Consider the following 23032-nt stretch of genomic DNA (forward strand, 5'->3'; position numbering starts at 1 on the left):
GTATGAAGTCTTTGGGCAGGGGCTATCATTATCTGTTTGTACAGCACCTTGCAGTATGGTGCCCCAGTCTGATTGGTGTCTAAATACTATCATAATAATCATAATATAGAGTGACAAAGGAGAGATGTAGAAGTATATTTATTTCCCCCATGAATCTACTTTCTGTTAGGCTTATTATTCTTGAAAAGAAGTAATAGCTACAGTTGTGAGAGACCAACCTAGAGGTTTTTCGCAGGAGTGGGTGGGTGAGATTCTGTGGCCTGCGTTGTGCAGGAGGTCAGACTAGATGATCATAATGGTCCCTTCTGACCTTAATATTTATGAATCTTTAGTGTGTAGAATCTGTGATGTCTCTGTTTAGGGAATGTTTTCTGAAAGGCTCTGTGCTCTTCACTATAAAAGAGCTTGGTACTGCTCTCTGTCTTAGAAATCCAGCTGGAAATTATGACGTGAGCAATTGCTTCTGGGTATTTTTGTCAGTAAAAATGAAAGAACTCTGAAGACTAGAAATTGCTGTTTGGTGTCTCTCTTAGTGACTGGGATTAGTTTCAAGTGTGCCTCACCTGTGCCCAGGTGATCTGAGCCAGCTCATGAATGCAGTGTTGTAGGGATTCAGAAGGGGAAGTGCAGTTTCTTCTGTCTGGCAGAGCTCTATTCTGATAAGTGCACCCATCCAGCAGGATTTGTGTTAATCTTTTGCAGGGTCATAGTATCATTTTCATAGCCATCCACGTCTGTTTCCACTTCTCATGTTCATCTGTTCCTAGATCGTCCCCATGTGGCAGACAAAAATGGCTGTTCAGCGTCTGTTATAGACCTGCTCAGTCTGCACATCCTTCCCCTGCTGGTAAAGAGGCTCCATGGGAGTGGAACCCATATCATTTTGTTCCTCAGGGATAGGGAGGGGGATACAGGGACTCCTTGCACAGACAAGTGGAACGTGCACCTCCTTTGCAGTATGCTGCGCTCTTCTGAGGATTTGTGCACGGCAATAGGATTGGGGGTGGGGTGGGACCAGAATACAGGGTCTACCTTCAGAGGCTACTCCAGGTACTGATCTTAATAGCTTGTCCAGAGGAGCTGTGAAGCCACCCTGTGGTCTCTAGTCCCCCCGCCCGCCCCCCTCCACCCCCAGTCTCGCTTTGAACTGGCCTCTGGAGTTGTCCCTAGGTGAGAAGAGAGATTGTATATTTTCTTTGAAGAGTCTTGCTTGGGTGAGCAGCTGCGGAGGTCAGAAAGTGGCTCCAAGCCTGGCTACAGGGTGTAAGTTACATTTTAACCTTTGGTTGCAAATCCTTTAACAAAGTAGAGGAAAAACACTTTGGAGTTTTCCACTGAATGCATCCGATGAAGTGAGCTGTAGCTCACAAAAGCTTATGGTCAAATAAATTTGTTAGTCTCTAAGGTGCCACAAGTCCTCCTTTTCTTTCTTTGGAGAACCTGATTTCTCTAAAGAACGTACTTTCCTCATGTGGCACAAAGCCGTGTAAAAGAAAGCAGCCCCCATTTTTCCAAGCACAGCACTTCTGCAAGCTTACTCAGGGAGAATAAATTCTCCCCACTTACAAACTGATAGTTGTGAAGAGGTTCTAGTTACAAGTTGCATTCTCACAACGACTACCCACCGACCTGTGGTTTGGCTAGCGGGTTAGGTTCACCCACTAAGGAGGCAGCAGCATTGCTGATGATGTTGGCACCTCCTCGGCAGATATTAATAGTAGCATGTCCTGGGCGCCTGCTTCACAGTTTAACTGTTAGTTCTCCAGCTCTCTACCCCACTTCTCCTCGCAGAAGAGACGTTTCTAACACTGACAAATCGATTTATCTGGGTATCAAGAATATCTACAGTTGTTGTTATGCTTACAAAAAATTTGGAAGGGATATTAAAGCTCATGCTCTGGGGCTTAAGGCAATCCATAACTGTTAGAGATCAGGGTGAGGCCTAACGTGAGGGGCAGATGATCACCTCCGCTCCTGCGGAGTTATTGCACCTTCCTCGGAAGAGTCTAGTACTGGCCACTGTTGGAGAGAGGATATTGGACTTGGTGGCCCTTGAACCTGTTCCAGTCTGGCGATTCCTACGATCCTGGGGCACTTCTCTTGCCTTTGAGATCTCTGATTCTTTTGGAAACTCGTTCCTCACCCTCATTTCTCACTGGCCTGCTATAGAGTCCCGGGCAAGCAAGGAACCACTCGCCTTCATGACAGATTCTCTTTCTTTACTTCGCCCGCAGGCCAGAGGAAGGTACTATGTTTCTCCTCTGAATTTGCTCTTGAGGATTTTGCCTAATCTGAAAGTAACTTCAGTAAGAAACCAACGGCCTGATTTCCCAGAACTGTGCGTTTATTTTGCTTGTGCAGTAACAAAGATGATGCATACAGTTAGATGCTTAGCTAGCCACTTGTGCATGGTATGTGACTGCACAGATTAGTCCTGGAGTTTTGCCATTGCTACTCAGTTCTGAAACTCAAGAGGTGGGTATGAGAGCCAGTGGCCCACTGCAGAGAGCACTCATCCTGTGGAGGAAGGTATGCTGCAGGAAGCAAGTACTCTGTCAAAGAGAAGGCAGGCAACTCGGTGTGTGGTCCCACAGAAGGCCATGGGGATGGTGCCAGCTTGCAGCAATTGCTTCCCACAGCTTCCCATGAAGCACAGCAGCTTTACTTCAGAGAGATGAGCTAGGACTCTAAATTTTCAAGATCCCGTAGGCCTCCATGCCCAGTCCCATGAAGACTCTCCACGTACATACCCGTCCTCTTCATAAGAAAATATCCAGAGCCACAGACTTGTCTCCGCATTCTGGGTTTTTTTTGTTTTTTGTTTTGTTTGCTCAATGCCTTGTAATGTGTTAAAGGTTTTTGTTTTAACCTGATCGCTGCTAGAGTACTGAATGTACTCTGGTTTGGCACAAGTACGTGTACTTCCTGCATACGCGGAAGGAAGTTGTTTTCCTGGATTTAGAGTGACCCAGATGTCTTTTCAACAAGTCAAGTTGACCTTGCGGAGATGTGCGACGACAGGCTGTAATGTGGGAATAGATAGAGGAAGACGAGCTGGGGTGGAAAGATAGATTTGTGAGTCATTGGCATGGAATGATAGGTGAAGCTATGGGAGGGCTGTGATTACCTGGAGAAGAGTAAGGGGCTGAGGGTGGATTCCTGATGAACCCCTACAGAAGTTGAGAGGAGAGGACAGCTACCTATAAAAAGGGAGGCCCTGGAGGGATGGACAGAGGTAAGAGGAGAACCAGTGAGGGGACAGTAATGGAAGCCAAGGGACAAGAGGATGTTGAGAAAGTGGGTGCTGTCAAGAGTGTCAAAAGCAGCAGAGCAGAGGCTGATGAGGATGGAATAAAGGACTTGCTCTTGGATCAAGAGGAGATGGTTTCATTGGAGTGGTGAGGCTCCAGGATTGAGCAGGTGAGGTGCTCAAGGCAGTGGTTGTAGATGGCGTATTCTGTGAGTTTGGAGGTGAAGAGTAAAAGATGGAGGGGGAAATGAAGTTGAGGGGCTGCTTTATGAGGCTAGGAGAGATGAGGGCATGCCTGTTTTGTCAGGGCAAAGAGCCCAAAGAGTGTGAGGGGTTTTAAATGGTGAGAGCGGGGGTAAGCAGGATGAGGAGGTGGGGGAGGTTAGAAGTGGAGAGCAGATGAGAAACCGACATGTTGGTGACAGAGGATGGAGGAGATCAAAGGTGCATCTTGGAGAGACTCGAGGGATAGTCTGCGTCAAAGAAGAGAGCCGGGTGGAGATTTGGACTGGCAAAAAAAAAAGTCATTAGCATTAACAGATTAAAGGTTGTGAAAGGGGCAAAGGAGGTGAGTAGTAGAGGTCAGAGAGAAAGAACTTGGAAACTGAGATCTTGTGGAAGGAGCAATATTGAGCGAAGAACAGATCAAGCAAGCGGCCATTCTGGTGAGTGGGGCAGTTGATCGAAAGTTGGAGATCAAAAATGGTGAGTTGGTTGGAGGCCAGGGTTTTTCAGATGGGATCTCCACATGGAAGTTGTTGCCACAGCAGAGGATGGGAGATTGACACCTGGATCTTCCTCATTTCCTCTCCTCGCAGTGTTGAAGATGGTGGAACAGGAAAACGAGGAACATAAAGACTATAGCAGCTGTAGCTGTGATGTTCAGCAAGTGAATTACTTCCCCCCATTTTCCTCCTGATTTTGTCCACTCCCATAGCTCAGTAATTTAGATTGTAAATTCATCTGTGCTGGGATTGTCTCATTTTATTTCTAAGGCACTACGTACACCTGCTGTGCTGTATACATAACTGGTTCTGAAATCATCTTTTCCCCATTTATTTCTGATAGTTGGGTGGCCCGAGAGCCCCACCCATAATATATTTTTCCATGTGTGGGGCTTGAGGGGAGTGGCCAGGGAACGTCCTACATGGAATTATCATGTCTGCGATTTCCAGTATCCTCTGACAGCTTTTTAATGCCAATCCGAGGAATGCTTTTCAAGCCACAGTGAAAATCTTGTAATTTGGGTGGGTAATATGGAACACCACAAAATAAAACCACAAACAACCTATGTGGAACAGTACCTTGTGCCTTGAGAATTATATTGGGGGGGCATAGCTACAATTTCAGTGATAAATAGGGAAGTATGTCCTTTCCCTGGGTTTATATCCTAAGCCTGGCTGTGGTCACAATTGGTCTACATTACAAAAGTCATCACGCGCTTTAGCATGATTCTCGGTTTCTTCTCAAGTATTAGAAAAGCTGCGTAAATGGGTTTCTGTACCTGGTAGCATGTTGTCCCACTGCTGGGTCACAGGGCAACTCTGAAATCACTGCTACTAAGAGTATGTCCACACTGCTCACATTACAGCATGGCCACGCTGTGATGTGGGCAGTGTAGACACACCTTATTGCTGGGGGAGAGCTCTCCCAGCAATTTAAAAAACAAAACACCACCACCCCGAATGAGCGGTGCACTCCCGGCGATAAAGCGCTGTTTATACTGGTGCTTTTCAGGGTAAAACTTTTGTCACTCGGGGGGGGTGTTTTTTCACTCTCCTGAGCGACTAAAGTTTTAGCGCTGAAAGTAGCAGTGTAGATACAGCCGTAAAAAAGGAAACTGGTGGTTCTTTGATGTCCTTGGTGTATTCCCATTTGTGTTGCTGAGCCAAGGGGCTCTTCTAGAAGGACAGTACTCGTTGGTACTGCATGAGCTACCGGCAGGCACTGGATGTTTGGAGCAGAGGGTTGAAAAGGCCTATGTAACTCCAGTTTCTTCCTTTGGGTGGCTAGCTGCAGATATAGGGCCTGTCGCCCTCTGTGCACAGACCGACTTCTGGTGTGTGTCTTTGATTTTTTTTTTTTTTTTTAAACCAAGAGTTCCTATCTATCCTTATAGTTCAGCTAAATTGTGCCATAGCACGCTAAATATTTCCAGTGATCCAGAGATCAGTTAGCTATGGCAGATCCACTTTGTAAGGATCTGGTTAAGGTCAGGTTTAAGTGGTATGCGTCCTACTCCTTCATGTTCCCTTAGGTTGAATCACACACTCACTGTTTGTTTTGCCTGCGGGAACCACATTCCCTGGATTGCTGCCTGGATGTAATCGTGTCTTGGGCCTGTACCAACAGCAAGCGGAGTGGAGGCTCAATGTCTTCTCCACAGCAAAGGCCTTATGAGCCAAGTCTCTGGATCTGGCATCAGCTCAGCATCATAAGAATGGTCATGTTAATTCAGACCAGTGGTCCATCTAGCCCAGTATCCTGTCTTCTGACAGCAGCCAGTGCCAGATACTTCAGAGGGAATGAAGAGATTAGGGCAATTAGCGAGTGATCCATCCCCTGTCATCCAGTCCCAGCTTTTGGCAGTCAGAGGTGTAGGGACACCCAGAGCATGGATTTGCCCCCCTACCATCTTGGCTAATAGCCACTAGTGGACCTATCCTCCCTGAACTTACCTCATTCTCTTTTGAACCCTGTTATAGCGTTGCCTTCGCGTCATCTCTGACAGCGAGTTCCACGTGTGTGAACAAGTACTTCCTTATGTTTGTTTTAAACCAGCTGCCTATTAATTTAAGTGGTGACCCCTGGTTCTTGTGTTATGTGAAGGGGTAAATAACACTTCCTTCTTTACTTTCTCCACACTATTCATGATTTTATAGACCTCTGTTGTATTCTTCCTTCGTCGTCTCTTTTCTAAGCTGAACAGTCCTAGCCTTTTTACTCTCTCCTCCTGTGGAAGCTGTTCCATAAACCTCATCATTTGTGTTGCCCTTCTCTTTATATTTACCAATTCTAATGTATCTTTTTTGAGATGGGACAACCAAGAGGTGTGGGCATACCATGGATTTATATAGTGGTGATATGAAATTTTCTGTCTTCTGTATCCTTTTCCTAATGGTTCCTAACTTTACTTTTTTTTTGCCTGCCATTGCATAATGAGCAGTTGTTTTCAGAGAACTATCCATGATGACTCCAAAATCTTTTTTGAATGGTAACAGCTAATTTAGACCCCATCATTTTGTATATATAGTTGGGATTATTTTTTCTAGTGTGCATTACTTTGCATTTATCAACGTTGAATTTCATCTGCCATTTTGTTGTTCTGCCTCTGTGAAGGGATTGAGTAGGCTGCCTTGGGCTTCAAAGCTGGGCAAGTTGGGAACTTGCTACCAGATTATCATGCTTGTAGTTCTGAAATCTGTGGCTGCTACCAAGCAGAAGCATTGAAGACCCAAGAACCAAGGCATCGGCATAGATGTGCTAAGGCTGACTTCAGCTTTTAAGTGAACTTAAAAGACTTTTCATCAGAAACTGTAGAACATTGGTAAGGGATGCAAAAGGACACAAGGAGATGGCCAGCGGAGTCAAGGACAATAAAGAGTACGGTTCTTTTAAGTATATTGGGAACAAAAGGGAGTCCTAATAGTGATACTAGCCCAGTTCTTGATGGAAATGGTAGAACTGTCAATAATGCAGGAATGTTCAATAAATATTTCTGTGCAGTATTTGTGAAAAAGATAAATAATATAAACAAAGGATCATTAAATACTTTCCATTTCAACAGTAACTGATGAGAAGGTTAAACAGCAGCTATTAAAGTTAGACATTAAAAATCAGCAGGTCTGGATAACTTGCATTCAAGAATTTTAAAAGATCTGTGGAGGAGCTCTCTGGACTGTTAATGTTGATTCTCAGTAAATCTTGGAATACTGCGGAAGTTCCAGAGGACTGGAAGAATGTTGTTACAGTATTTTAAAAAGGGTAAAATGGACAACCTAGATAATTTATAGCCCTGTTCAGTGTGACTTAAATCCTGAGCAAAATAATGGAACAGCTGATATGGGACTCAAGTATAAAGAATTAAAAGGGTAATATAATGCCAGACAGGATAGGGTTTATGGAAATGTGTTTTGTATTATCATAGCACCCTAGAGCCCAGCCCCAGTCATGGATCAAAAAAAACGAGGGTCCTTGTGGCACTTGAGACTAACAAATTTATTTGGGCATAAGCTTTTGTTGGCTAGAACCCACTTCATTGGATGAATGGAGTGAAAATACAGGAGCAGGTATAAATATGTGAAAGGTTTGGGGGTTGCTTTACCAAGTCTGAGGTCAGTCTAATGAGTTAAATCAATTAACAGCAGGATACCAAAGGAGGAAAAATAACTTTTGAAGTGGTAAGAGAGTGGCCCATTACAGACAGTTGACAAGAAGGTGTGAGTAACAGTAGGGAGAAATTAGTATTGGGGAAATTAAGTTTAGGTTTTGTAATGACCCAACCACTCCCAGTCTCTATTCGGGCCTAATCTGATGGTATCCAGTTTGCAAATTAATTCCAGTTCTGCAGCTTCACATTGGAGTCTGTTTTTGAAGTTTTTTTTTGTTGAAGAATTGCCACTTTTAGATCTGTTGTTGAGTGACCAGAGAGATTGAAGTGTTCTCCTACTGTTTTTTGAATGTTATGATTCCTGATGAAACCAGTCATGGATCAAGACTCCCTTATGCTAGGTGCTGTACAAACACAGAACAAAGAGACTTCCTTGCCCTCAAAGAGCTTACAATCTAAGTACAAGACAAGAGGAGACAAATGAATACAGACAGATCCACGGGGGGGGGGGGGCAAGTCGTTTATTTTTGATCTTGTCCAACTGGATATCTTTTTGTGAAGATTACACTTTTGTTTGATAATGGTAATATTGTTGATGTAATATACTTAGACTTCTGTAAGGTGTTTGACTTGGTACCTCACAACATTTTGCTTAAGAAGATAGAACAATACAAAGTCAATATGGAACATATTAAATAGTTCAAAAACTGGTTAACAGTTGATAGGTCTCAAGATGCAGTTGTAAACACGAAATCATCTAGTGGGTTTCTGCAGAGTTTGGTTCTTGGCCCTGTGCTTTTTAATATTTTTATAAATGATGTGGAAGACTGTAAAATTATTACTGAAAGTTTGCAGATGGCCCAAAGATTGGGGGAGTGGTAAATAATGGAGAGGACAGGTCATGATATAGAGCAATCTGGATTGCTTGGTAAGCAGGGCATAAGCAAATAATATACAGTTCAGTATGGCCACCTGTCAGGTTGTACATCTAGGAACAAAGATGCAGGCCTTACTTACAGGCTGGGGGACTCTATCCTGGGAAGCAGAGACTCTGAAAAAGGCCGGGGTGGGGCATGGTAGATAATTGGCTGAACATGAGCTCCCAGTACGACATGAAGTCAAAAGGGCTAATGCCATCCTTGGATGTATAAATGGAAATCTCAAGTAGCAGTAGGGTAAGTATATTGCCTCTGTATTTGGCACTGATGCAACCATTACTGAAATATTGTGTCCAGGTCTGATGTCCGCAATTCCAGAATGAGGGTGAGAAATTAGAGAGGATTCAGAGAAGTGCCACAAGCATGACTGGAAAACATACCTTTATAATGAGAGATTCAAGGAGCTCAATCTATGTAATTTAACAGAAATCTGACGAGCCCGCTATTATTATTCTAGCACACAAAGGTATAAAAAGAAAAGGAGTACTTGTGGCACCTTAGAGACTAACCAATTTATTTGAGCATGAGCTTTCGTGAGCTACAGCTCACTTCATCGGATGAAGTGAGCTGTAGCTCACGAAAGCTCATGCTCAAATAAATTGGTTAGTCTCTAAGGTGCCACAAGTACTCCTTTTCTTTTTGCGAATACAGACTAACACGGCTGTTACTCTGAAAGGTATAAAAAAGTCCAATGACTGGAAGCTGAAGCTAGACAAATTCAGACTAGAAATAAAGTGCAAATTTTGAACAGTGAGGGTAATTTAACCATTTGGAACAACTTACTCCAAGGGTTGTGGTGGATTCTCTATCACTGAAAATTTTTTAAATCCATATTGGATGATTTTCTAAAAGATCTGCTTTGGTTCAACCACAGCTATTGGATTTGAGCAGGGGTTAATTCAGGGAAGTTCTGTGGTCTGTGTTATGCTGGAGGTCAGACTAGATTATCACAATGATCCTTTTGGTCTTAAAAGCTGTGAATCAGTGCCAGGTATTTTCAGAATGCCAAAGAAGGTTGGCAGACTGCATCCTATCTACTTGACGTTTGCATAACATCCCTGTAGCAATGGCAGCTATTGCTTACATGGAAAAGTAGAATCGGGAAAGGCTATAGTGTGTTTCAACTTCTAAAAAATGCAATTGAACAGCTGGAAGCAAAGAGGGAAAAGCCAACACTATGTGTGATCAGCCATCTCTCTGGGGACACCAGTAAGCACTTCATAAGTCACAGTGTGAGCAAATCTGCCCTTGGTCTCTAATGAGAATCTCCATATTTCCTAATGGTATTGTCAGGCCTGCAATGTCAGGAAGACCCTTATCCTGTATTCTGACCAAGTCACTCTACCTTTTGGCTTCGACACTGACTACTTCTGCGCTGATTCACTCTGTAGAAGTGCAAAGTGATTCTCCTGCGCTCTAGAAAGCCAGTCAGTGTGAAAGGTTACTCTCAGAAGTGGAGAAAGTTTTCCTCTGTGGGCAGTGGATAACAATCTATGTTCCGCCTCCATATCTTCTCTTTTGGGCTATTTGCTCAGCGTCGTCTTGTCTTCAGTCGAGCTGCACCTGTCTGCCATCTCAGTGTGTCACTTGCAGTGGATGGTTCTGCGACCTCCAGTTGCCTGACAAAGTCCAGATTTTGAAAGGGCTGGTTGTTGTCTTCTGAAGGTTAGAGGATCTGTCCTGACATGGAACCTTGAGTTGGTGCTGACAAAGATGAGGGATTCAGCTTTAGAGTCCTTGGGCTACTGCTCCTTATTCCTCCTAGTGTTAAAATCAGCATTACTAATCTGGGGGAGGAGTGCGTTGTGTGCTTCAAGGGTTGATCCTCCTTTCTCCTCATTCCAGGGGGACGAACTTGCTCTGTATCCTCATCCTAAGTTCTTGCTAAAAGCAGTGTCCGAATTTCATCTATCTCATGTGATTTATTTCCCAGATTCCTCCTGTAACCTCACTCCATATCCAAGGTGCCCAGAGAAATGTGTGTTTCTATTTTGGATGGGGATAAAACAATTAGGAGTAAATTTCTTGTAACCTTTGGATGATCGGTGGAAGGGAGATGCCACTCCCATTCAGCACCTGCCTAAGTGAATTAGGCTGTACGTCAAAAATAATATACCTTAGCAAGGGTGACAGCACCTGCGTGACTTAGTGCTCACTTTACTGGAGCTGAGATAACATTAATGAAATCCCTGTGAAATGTTTCCATCATAGAAATCTGCAAGGCTAATCCCTGGGGTTCTAATCACATCTTTGTGCAGCACTACTCTCTTAACTTTGGCATCTTGATCTTATACTATGAGAGAGCAGTTCTGTGATCCATGATTAATTAGAACTCATCAGCCTACCTTCCCTGAGGGCTGAACTGCTGGCTAGACTCACACAAGCAGGACAACGCAGAGGCTGCCGCGGAGTGAAGATTAAGGTTACTTATGAGAAACGGTGGCTATTTTAAGAATGTTGCCTCTGCATAGTCTCACTGCTCATCTACCTTCCCCTCTTCGTATGAGTTCTGCTTACACAACGCTCTGGGGGTTAGTGGTAGGAAATGAGGGAGTGGGGACTGCACAGTCCTTTATAACCTCACCTCTGACCGACTGGTGCTGCAAGAGGCTGCTGGTGCAGTCCAGACAGGCTCCAGAAGGGTCCCACCGCAGCAGCCCTGAGGAGTACATCCCACAAGCATGAATGTGTAGAGGCACCAGTTGCAATAATACTAACTGTATTTTTCTGAGCTTGATTAGGGTAAATGTTAGCACACTGGTGGCACCCCAAGACCCCAGCCAGGATTAGGGCCCATTGTGCTTGGAGCTGTACAACCATAGAAACAGACAATCTCTGCCCCAGAGGGCTTGCAATTAATTGCATTGTGCTGTACTATAATACAAGGCCTCACTACGTAATGGGCCATTGTTTATAAGGCTATGTCCGATGCCCTTGCATTATGATTAAATATGTCTTAACTTTCTTATTTTAGGCCAGAAATCTTCATACAGGAGAGTTGGCTGCTGTAAAAATTATCAAGTTAGAGCCAGGTAAGTTTTGCATTCTTTCCCAGTACTGTTGGGAGGCACGTACTCTGTCATTAAACACTGCCAGTTCCCCGTATATTTGTTTTCACACAGCAGTAATAGGGCATTTGCATTTTATTACCATTCGCTGAAAAAATGGTGGTTGCAGTAGTTTCAGTGGTTAGGTTTCAGGAAACGCTGCAGAATTATTTAAAGCATGGTACACGATTACCTTTGGTTATTTCCTTTTTGTTGTTTTTCCTTCTTTCTTATCTATTTTATCTATCAGCTATTAATTTATAACAGTACGGTTTGTTTTATTAGTTTAAAGGCAAGAAGCATTTCTCCCCCCCCCCCCCCAAATTTACAGAATAGCCTGTACATTAATGTCTGTTTACAGAGCTAGTGTTCAAACCTCTCCTGCAGGCACACCCCCCCCCCCCCCCAAAATACTCTACGGGAGAGGCAGAGAGGAACAGGCAGTGTTGCTGCCTTCCATCTCTCTCGTCCTTTCCCTCTTGTCCCTCACCTCCACCAAGCTTCCTGCTAGGGATGCTTTTCTGGGCAGCGATGACTTCCTGTCCCAGTTCCTTTGATTGCAGCCTCCTCGGTTCCCATGGTCTGCGTGAGTCATTGTGTGAGAGCGGAGAGGTAAGGGGCAGTGCAAGTTCAGATTGAGGGAATTGGCTAATACCCATCTAGCTGTGTTAGGAAAGACAGTCTCTCTCACCCCTGCATGTTAATGTGCTGCCATTTTTCTATCCTGGGCTGATGAGAGCGCTGTAGATTTTCTCCTATCACCACCCTATCCCGGTGCAGGAGAAGATAAGTCATTGCCCAGGATACCTGTTGATCTGAAGACTGACCTTGAAGTCCTGCAAGGAGAGGTGAAATCAGGAAGGGTGTCCACAATGGAAATTGGGATGAGACAATTAACCTATTCCTGGAGTGTGAGAGAATTCCAACTCCTCTCCCAAAATGTAATCTGTATCACCCCTGAGTGCGCAGTGTTAATATCCCACTTTTTGTTCCCCTCTTCACTTTCTCTTCACTTTCAAATCCCTCCTTATAATTATCTTCCACGTATCCTTTCTGTGTTTGTCACTCCACAACTTGCTCAGCCTGATCTCTTGCCCCATGTTTTGTGTGGGATGCAGGACCTTCTTTGCTGAAGGCTGCAACTCTGCAATGTGCTCTTCCCTTACACCAAAGTGTGTTTGTGGCCTTCTTCAGGGAAGGAGTACAGACTTTAGTGGGGTGGGGGGGAGGCTGGGAGTGAGTGTGTGTGTGTGAGACAGAGAGAGAGATAGCACATGCTTGTGCTAGTGAGTAAGATGTGGATTTTATGTTTGTTGTTTCCTGGATATTTCTTTTTTAACTGCAAGGTACCCACAAGTTGTGAGCAATGGATATCTAGAAATTAAAATGTATTTGTCTGCAGAACCCATCTTAAAAATCAATAAGGCCTTCTTGGAGGTCAGGCTAGATGGTCGAGATGGCATTTGTTCACACAACGCACAGTCAACCTGTGGAACTCCTTGCCAGAGGTTGTTGTGAAGGCCAAGACTATAACAGCATTTAAAAAAGAACTAGATAAATTCATGGAGGATAGGTCCATCAATGGCTATTAGCCAGGATGGGCAGGGATGGTATCCATAGCCACTGTTTGCCAGAAGCTGGGAATGGGCGATGGGATGGATCACTTGATGATTTTCTGTTCATTCCTTGTGAAACACCTGGCATTGGCCACTGTTGGAAGACAGGATACTGGGATAGCTGGACCTTTGGTCTGAGCCAGTATGGCCGTTCTTTATGTCCCTTCTGACCTTAAAGTCTGAGTCTTCAGCGCATGTCTGACTAGGTTTGGATGATTAGAACTCTCTATTCCAATGGCTGTGGCTCTGACTCAGCCCCTGCATCGTTTTACATAAACACCTTAATTCTAGTAGTCGCACTCTCGGAGCCCATTTATCCCAAACTAGAGCTAATTACCTGCTTAGATATTGGAGAGGTAGAGAACTGGGACCCAGGAGACCTGGGTCCTTTTCCCAGTTTTGTTTCTGTCTTGCTGTGTCACCTTGAACAAGTCACTTCACCTTTCTGTGCCTCTTGTCCTCTCAACTCTTGCTGATTTCTCTGTTCGGACTGTAAGCTCTTTGGCATAGGGACGGTCTCATACTTTGTGTCTATACAGTGCCCAGCACAACGGAGGCTTGACCTCAGTTGGGGCCTCTAGTTATGTGCTGCTACTCGCAATTGTTCATTGGCAAAATAGGAAGTTCTTGTTTACACGTGTAAAATGCAGCTAGGGCTCTTTCTAATTATGTGATGTTAAAGGAGAGGAAAACCGAGTCAATGTTAGTTTATACATAGATTCTGGTCAGCTTTATCCACCCACGTTTTCTTTTAGATAATACATCAAGAGGCAGTAAATCTTTCTTCCCACACCCTCAGCTGATGTACCCTAAATCGTAACCTCAGCTGGGGGCGTCACACTTACTGCAGAGAACAGGTTCTGCTGTCAAACACAAGGCTTGTGGATTGGCAGATGAGGCCCAACAGGTACTGCCAGCCTGTAGTGAGAGAGTTAAAGGCCAAATTTCAGAGTAGCAGTTGTGTTAGTCTGTATCCGCGAAAAGAACAGGAGGACTTGTGGCTCCTTAGAGACTAACAAATTTATTTGAGCATAAGCTTTCGTGGGCTACAGCCCACTTCATCGGATGCATGCAGTGGAAAATACAGTAGGACGATTTTATATACACAGAGAACATGAAATAATGGGTGTTACCATGCACACTGTAATGAGAGTGATCAGTTAAGGTGAGCTAATACCAGCAAGAAAGAAAAAAAACCTTTTGTAGTGATGATCAAGATGGGCTGTTTCCAGCAGTTGATAAGAACGTGTGAGGAACAGTAGGGGGGAAAAATAAACATGGGGAAATAGTTTTACTTTGTGTAATGACACATCTACTCCCAGTCTTTATTCAAGCCTAAAGTAATGGTGTCCAGTTTGCTGAATTGGAATTAATTTGCAGTCTCTCGTTGGAGTCTGTTTTTGAAGGTTTTTTTGGTGTAATATTGTGACTTTTAGTTTCCGGTATAGTGTGGTGTTTATGTGACCATTGCTTATTAGCACTGTAGTGTCCAGGGAGTGGATCTCTTGTGTGGACTGGTCCAGGCTGAGGTTGATGGTGGGATGGAAATTGTTGAAATCCAGGTGGAATTCTCCAAGGGCTTCTGTTCCATGGGTCCGGATGATGAGGATGTCATCAATGTAGCGCTAGTAGAAGGCAGGGCAATGTTTTTTAATGGGAAGAGTGGGGTGGATTCTGCCTACTATGAATGCAGTAAAGCTGCCCCCCTTGAGCCCTTAGGTTTCTGCTCCTGATCCAGATGAAATAGACCAGATGCTTGTATGTTTTTATGTGCTGCTTGGAAAGCTGTGAGGCAGGGACTTAATCCTCTGCTGTTAGAGGGAGGTGTGGGGAGGGAAAGAACCTTCAGAAGCTAGGGATTGTCCCTGCCTGTGCACTTCACTTTGAGTAGCAGAGTGAAACATACAACCACGTGACCCATTTCACTGCTGCTTACAATACTACTGTAATTAGCAATGGTGATTATAGCTTTGTAAATTTCACTGTACTGCTAGCCTGACTTGCCTCAGGCAAGTGACTTCAATTCAAGTTTTTTAGATGATTACAAACCATTGCTAACATGAGTTCCTTCTTAGGAGGTGCTTGCACAGGCTGCTGGTGAAGACCTTGTGGGGGTATTATTTTTAAGGCTGGATTACAGTATTTCTTTATTCTCTGAAGTGTTTGCTCACATGGCCTCAATGATGCAGTCTATTTAGAATGCAGCAGCTCACATCATAGAATCATAGAATCATAGAATATCAGGGTTGGAAGGGACCCCAGAAGGTCATCTAGTCCAACCCCCTGCTCGAAGCAGGACCAATTCCCAGTTAAATCATCCCAGCCAGGGCTTTGTCAAGCCTGACCTTAAAAACCTCTAAGGAAGGAGATTCTACCACCTCCCTAGGTAACGCATTCCAGTGTTTCACCACCCTCTTAGTGAAAAAGTTTTTCCTAATATCCAATCTAAACCTCCCCCATTGCAACTTGAGACCATTACTCCTCGTTCTGTCATCTGCTACCATTGAGAACAGTCTAGAGCCATCCTCTTTGGAACCCCCTTTCAGGTAGTTGAAAGCAGCTATCAAATCCCCCCTCATTCTTCTCTTCTGCAGACTAAACAATCCCAGCTCCTTCAGCCTCTCCTCATAAGTCATGTGCTCTAGACCCCTAATCATTTTTGTTGCCCTTCGCTGGACTCTCTCCAATTTATCCACATCCTTCTTGTAGTGTGGGGCCCAAAACTGGACACAGTACTCCAGATGAGGCCTCACCAGTGTCGAATAGAGGGGAACGATCACATCCCTCGATCTGCTGGCTATGCCCCTACTTATACATCCCAAAATGCCATTGGCCTTCTTGGCAACAAGGGCACACTGTTGACTCATATCCAGCTTCTCGTCCACTGTCACCCCTAGGTCCTTTTCCGCAGAACTGCTGCCTAGCCATTCGGTCCCTAGTCTGTAGCGGTGCATTGGATTCTTCCATCCTAAGTGCAGGACCCTGCACTTATCCTTATTGAACCTCATCAGATTTCTTTCAGGTAGACGTGGCTGTCTCAACATATCACACTCATCTTATTAAAAATCTCTGCATTGGCTCTGGGGGAGATTTTGTATTTATATAAAGTTTTTACTTATTTTGAAAGTTTTGAATGGATTTTGTCCAATATATTAGAGGTGTTTCAGATTAAACAGTAGTCAGGCTGTAGTACTGTCAGCCCTGGCATCAGGTCAATGCGAGAAACTCTTCCAATTAATCTTGGAGCTCTTGCAGAGAATACAACTCCTTTCAACCCAAACCCAGAGTGTAGCAAATACGCTATCTTCAGTACAGCGTTGAAGACATTTGAGTATCTAAGTAGGCAGAATGGAACATTTGGTGGTTGAGGTAGGGGGCTAAGTCTTTGCATTTAGACCGGAGAACACAGCTAGAGATGAGATTGATAATGTGCTGTTAAAAATTCTGAATGTTGCTGACACTAGAGAAATGAAGGAGCTTGGCTAACTTTGAGTTCTGTACAGTCCTTTTCAGCTGAGAGGGATGGTCACCATAATAGGGGACCTCAGAGAAGAGGAAGGAAGCAACTGAGGAAAACAAAGAATGATGGAGCAAGTGATTTATATATTCATAGAATCCAGGGCCACAAGGGACCACTGTGATCATCTAATCTGACCTCGTGTATCACACAGGACAGAGAACTTCCCAAGCAGATCTTTTAGAAAAACGTCCAATTTTGATTGAAAAATTGTTAACAATGGAGAATCCACCACGACCCTGTGTAAATTGTTCCAAAAGTTAATTACTCTCCCAGTTAAATGTATGCCTTATTTCCAGTCTGAATTTGTCTAGCTTTAACTTCCAGCCATGTGCACTGAATCAGAGGTGAAAAAAGGCTGCCCAAAATCAGGTGGTAGCTGAGAAATTCTCACTGTGGTATGGGACCCATGGAGAAGACAACCCAGAGAAAGAAACTGCTTAATTTTAGGATGGGAATGGTTTGTGTTTTGTTCCCATTACCAATCTAATGGTGGTAATTGGATTAGCAGGCAAAAGAAACTTGGAAGTAAAACTAAGGTTGCAGAATTGTTAAATCTCTTCTTCCACCTGGGCTTGTCCCCTTCCTCTAAACAAAGGAAACTAACCCCCGCCTTCATCCCCCCGTTTAGAAGGCTTCAGTCCTGAATTTGTTTGACCTTCTATGCAATGTGCTAGCTCAGCTACCCGTTACTTAGACCGTACTAATAAAATTGGACTAGACAGTGTTTTTCACTTCTTTTGGCACAGACTCTGGAGAGCATTTAGCCAAAAACATTCTGGCACACTAGTGACATTTCCCAATATTCACTGAGTTCAAATGCTTCACATAACTTGAGAGCCAGCTCAGTTTCAGAAACTAATTCTCACTGTACTCAGTATTTTCAGGAGACCTGTGCAGAAGCCAAAATTATGTGAAACACAAAAGCCACTTCCTTGTATGGGTTTAGCAGATGAACTGATGGAATAGTAGATGCAGAAGGACAATTATTTGTCAGTATGATTCTTCTCTGCAGAGCCTTCTCTTTAGGAAAATACAGTAAAAATTACTTTTGAAATTAATGGGAATCTACATTGCAAATACTGCTGTACCATTAAATAAAAACACTGGGAATATTTGACTTACGTTTGTAATGCTCTAAATAGACCCCTTTACAAATTTACTGAAGTATCTAGTTGCTGGTTTTCATTTGGTTTAGGGAGAATTGGTCTGATGTCTTTATTTTTCTTGTAGAAACATTCTGTTTGGGGCAAAAGAAGCTAGTTATTGTATTTGAAGTTGGACTATTGATGTATCTTGTACTATGTTGATTGAAGTTGGAAGTTCGGAGATTTTACTGCCATAGCAAATAACTGTACACACGTGTGGTGTTTGGCTTTCATAAAGTCAGAACAGGGTGTTGTGTTTGCAATGTTAGTTTCTGCACTTTGTGATTCATGTTCTGAAGTCACTTTCTTTTTAATATTTGATCATATCTGTTGAACTATTACAGCCAGATCCTCAACCACTGTTCTGGCCTCTTTGGCCCATTCTGCAGTATGTAGGAGCTGGAAAGCTGCCTTAATAAGGAACATGTTGGGGATTGAAAGAGGGTGAGGAGATATTGTTGGAACAACCATTGTATACTCTGGCAATCCCTGGCTGTGTAGCAGCCCCTAGGGGGCCATTACCAGATGGTGTAAGTAGGAGCAACCCTGAGACTGCTTTAATTTAACATGTGGCTGAACTGGCCCTGGCAGTCCCCAAGATCAGAGGACTATGAAAATGACTTTGTTACCTTTAACTCTCCACCACCACCTTGTGCTGAGTGCAACCTCGCTGTACTTAAGAATCTGGTCCGTAGTGTGTGACCATGTTAGGTTGTTTTTTGTTGTTTTTTTTTTTTAAAGGCTTCATGAGCTATGAAGTGGTCTGGTGTTGGCCCTGTAGCCTTTCACTTCTGACACTTGGATTCAAATGCTGACTCTTAGTCTGGTCCCATTCTAACCCTGGTAGATATCATTTCACTAAACAAGATCACTGTGCAATTTGACTTGATAGATCATTCTTCGCTTACGACACACCCAGAACTTGAATTGCAGTTTTAGGGGCATACTGGAGGAGTTTGAGCGAGAGGGCGCGTTCGAGTAAGGTGTCGTGTAAGCAAGTTGATCGATATGGTTGGAGGTGGTTCATTGTCAGGGTGGGCCAGGGCTCTGAACTGGCGCTGAACATTCTCTCTCTCAAGGGCTTGGCTGGCTCATTCTTTCTTGCATAGGCGGGGGTCTAACTGTTCACGATATATGGGGTCAGGAAGGAATTCTCCCCCAGGTCAGATTGGCAGTGATCTTGTGGATTTTTCCACCTTCCCTGCAGCATGTGGGTGTGGGTCACTTGCCAGGCTTATCTGGGTATAACCATTTCCCTGGCATGTGGGGGCCTCAAGCACTGATGCCCTCGGTCCCTCCTATTCTCTGTCTCTGGCACATAGTGGTCTAGTCTCCTATGGGCTGTAATATTTTGGTCTCATTTATGTTGTTGGGTTAGTTTGGGGCACTGGGTGGGGTTGGTGGCCTGTGATATACAGGAGGTCAGACAAGGTGATCTAGTGCTCCCTTCTGGCCTTAATCTCTATGACCGTAACCTTCAGTTTCATGAGTACCATATTCATGAGCTTTTGAACAAACAAACCTCTCTTCAGGATATATAGAAAGCAAAACAGAAGCAACATAGTGTTTTTAATTGCTATTTGTGATGCAGAAGGCATGCGGTAATGCACAATTTAAATTAATGCAATAAAAATACCAAGTGCTGTGAAACGTATTTCTTGAAACCTAGTGTCATTTTATTACTTTGATTATTACATATTATGCATCTTTCTACAGTGTTCTCATAATTAACTATTCTTATGTCAGGTAGCTGTGTGTCTCGGTTATATGTTTTCCATTCTCAGCTTAACCTTTTACTGGCTGTGTGAAGGGGCACTCACCTCTTGAGTGCCTCATTTTGGCTGGGAGTGATATTGCAGTCCGAATGACACCCTTCCAGGGCGTTAAAGAGTCAGTCAACAGTCTATTTGCTCTCACTAGGGTCTTCAGCCCTGGCTCTGGGCCACTTAAATTCAGCCCTTTGTTCAGGCTCCCAAATAGGTTCCCTCCCCTTCTTGGGGTTTATGCCACTTTGTGTGGCCAGGAGGGGAGCCCGGGCCCACCACTAATATCGGCTCCAGCCCAAGAACCTTATAAACGGCAGCCATGTAATGCTTGATTCAATTCATTGCTGCTTCTTCCTTGAGCCTCTTCCTACCTGGACCCTGTAGGTTCACCGTTATCTCAGTACTAAGGTTCTTAGGTTCTCTCCCTGCAAACCCAGCTATGCAAAACTCAGCCAGAAAACAAACTCTGGCTGTCCCTCAGGTCCCTTTGCCCAGAGAGGAGTGTCCTTCCTTGCCCCTCTCGTCCCAGGTGGGAACTGACCTCCTAAGGCCAGGCAGCTCCTTTTATCTGGGCCAGCAGGCCCGACTGGCTGTTGCTAGCCTCTCTAGTCCTTGGAGGACTGGGTCTGTGGTTTCCAAAATGGGTGCTTTGGAGTCTCTTCTTTAGGTAAGATTAGAGAACCCTCCTTTGCTGCTCTTTTCTGCTCAGCTCGCTGCTTCTTGGGGGAGCGGGAGGGATTGTAGGAGCGTGGGGCCCAGCAGGGTGTCTCGGAGGCCAAACACACCCCATCACAGACTGGTACAGAATTAATGAAATCAAGAAGGCAGCAGCATGAGAAGCGATTGAGGACAAGATGAAACTGGGAGGAAAGTTGGGGATGAGACAGTTCAGAAACCAGAATGGAAAGCAACAGTGACCCGAAAGCATGAGACTTGGGAAGAAGGCAGACTGGGGTGGGAAGCATCCGCTGTTCCATGGCTGTGCGAGGTTCAGGGGCCTGAATGCATATGGAGGAGGGAGGGAAGTAATGGGATCCAGTGGTTTGAGGTGAGACTAATTGATCCTAGCCCCAGCAATATTTGTGACATGGAGTCCAGAGCTGATCTCTCTGGCCTGCCAGCGCCCAGCAGCTGCAAATCCCCAGGAGGAGAGAGCTCCGCTGGGGTGGCTGTGTTACACTCCCAGAGCCTCCCACCCACTGATGCTTCCCTGGGCAGAGTCCCTGAAGCCACTCAAACTGACTGCCTCATGCAGTTCCTTCCAATAATCCCACTGAGGGGTGGTGGCAGGCTGCTCCCTAGCTAATTAACAGCCAGGGGGAAGGGTTGACAGGGATCACCACATCTCAGAGAGATTATGTGTCTCACCGCTCTGAAGGAACTCTAAGATGGAGGCCATCAGGCCAAAGACAACCTCCTCCTCCATCAACAACAACCACATCTTGACTTTATCCCTTGGGAAGAGTCTCATTCTGCTCCACCCATCCTCTAGCCAGGACCAGAGTGTAGCTGCCTTACATAGGAGTGAGAGGCACAAGGTGATCCTGCAAATTTCCTAAACATTAGAGGGCCCACGAAGGGAACCTTGGATACAGCACTGAGGTTCTGGAAAGCTAGACCTGTCCAAGGGGGTGATATATGCAGCATCATTATGGCTGTGTCTGCCCCAGGGTATTAGAGAGACAAGATGGGTGAGGTAATATCTGTTATTGGACCAACTTCTGATGGTGGGAGAGACAAGCTTTTGCTCTACACAGAGCAAAAGTTAAAGCTGCTGTATTGATCAGTTCTAAACAGATTTTATGTCAGCTTAGATGACGAGCAATGTGGTTACCAATCAGAAGCCAGATATCTGCACATATCTCTGGGAGGGGAGATCAAAGCACTAAATTCCATTTTAAAATAAAAATCTGCACCTTGTGAAACCTATATCAGTCATCAGCACAGATCAGACCCCTGATTGGATTTACACACTGGATTTGGAATGATTTTTTTCCTAATATTGAATGGGATGAGGAGATCTCTGTAAATTTCTCTAGGGGTTTAGTGAGGTTTGGATATTGTACCTTGGGCAGCTTTGCTGTGGAGTTTGCATACAGAGAGGAATTGTTATAAAACTTATCCCAAGACACTTCCCTTGCTTTTTCTGGGAGCTCTAATTGTTCAAATACAAACACTTGAAAAATGGCAGAGTTCAAGTCATTAGTTGTTTCCTGAGCTGGAATTTAGCCAGGGGACCCCTACACTGATAAAACACGAGAGATATCTTTAACGGCTGCAAATGGTGCAAACTGCTCACTTGCATTTCACTGCCTTGAGTTTGATGCTGGCACACTGGTTCTGCAAATGCCACTTCTTCCAGCACCTTTGAAGCCCCGTCTACACTGGTGTCTTGTGGCCAAATAGATAACACCCATGAGGCAAATAATGTTATGCAGCTATTTTGTGTGTAGCTGCTTCTGACCTGAAGACATGCTTTGTATCATTTGTTACCCCTCTGCCAGCAAGTCTAATATGGGTTCCTAACTTGTGTAGCTTACAGTTTACGGTGTTAGCATAGATCAGGAGTGCTGGCAAACTAGCTGGCAGGGTGCATTTTGGTCTCCCAGTGCTCCTGCCCAAATCTGGAGTGATGTCTTTGGCAACCCAGTCAAACCCCTTTCCTCTCAATTGCATGCAGGCCCAAGAGCTGCTGTGGCTCTTCTCAGCTCTGTCCATCCCATCTCTCTCTTCGCACATACACCCCTAATCCCATGATGCAGCACTGAGATCATGCAAATACTATTTTATTAAAACAATAACTATCTATTTGTCCCAGGGGGAATCTCTGAAAAATAAACAGTGACCCAGAGTCAGTCCAGGAGCGGCTGCAAGGGTGTAGGTGTATCCGTGGCTTCTCGGGGTGCATGAGTGGCTCCTTACACAGGATGGTACCATTCATAGCAGGGCAGTGGAACAAATGAAAATGTGATCAAGAGCGAATATACCCTGTAAACCATAGACATTATGCCTCTGCTTGAAAGAGGTGTGTGCTCTGTGTATGTGGATCCAGGATGGACCAACACCAGATCTAGGATGGTTGATGAGAACTAATACTGGCTAGTTAGGCTAATTTTAAAACTTTAATTGCAACTGGAACCGTTCTCTAGTGTAGATGGGCCTTAGTGATTCTTGGAGAGGCTCTAACTTGCTTAGCTTGTGAGTTCTGGATGGGATCGCAGCGCAAGGTGATATGGTGACAGATTATAATAGTCTATTCTGTAGCACAGTTGGCAGGGAGAAGAGCAGATTGTTGAGCCAAATGGAGCAAGTTCAACCACCAGTTTTGATCTGGGGAAAGTACTTTATACTGTGACAGCCTCTCTTCTGTATGTTGTATGTTTAACTCTATAGATACAATTACATAATGTTAGCAAGCTG

The 23032-nt window shown here is 44.4% G+C and overlaps 1 protein-coding gene across 3 annotated transcripts in view; it reads left to right on the top strand.

The window, feature by feature from the left end:
• MAP4K5 (mitogen-activated protein kinase kinase kinase kinase 5) overlaps window positions 1-23032 on the top strand; it is an 89238-nt gene that overhangs the window by 14208 nt on the left and 51998 nt on the right. For 2 of the 3 annotated variants that reach the window (XM_074956550.1, XM_074956551.1), the window contains exon 3: window positions 11493-11550. The exons of the other annotated variant lie outside the window; for it this stretch is intronic. In XM_074956550.1, the coding sequence (XP_074812651.1) occupies window positions 11493-11550 (58 nt within the window). The remainder of the gene's footprint in view (window positions 1-11492; window positions 11551-23032) is intronic. 3 annotated transcript variants of the gene reach the window in all.

The sequence above is a fragment of the Natator depressus genome, chromosome 6 (assembly GCF_965152275.1).
Source record: "Natator depressus isolate rNatDep1 chromosome 6, rNatDep2.hap1, whole genome shotgun sequence".
Lineage (NCBI taxonomy): Eukaryota > Metazoa > Chordata > Testudines > Cheloniidae > Natator > Natator depressus.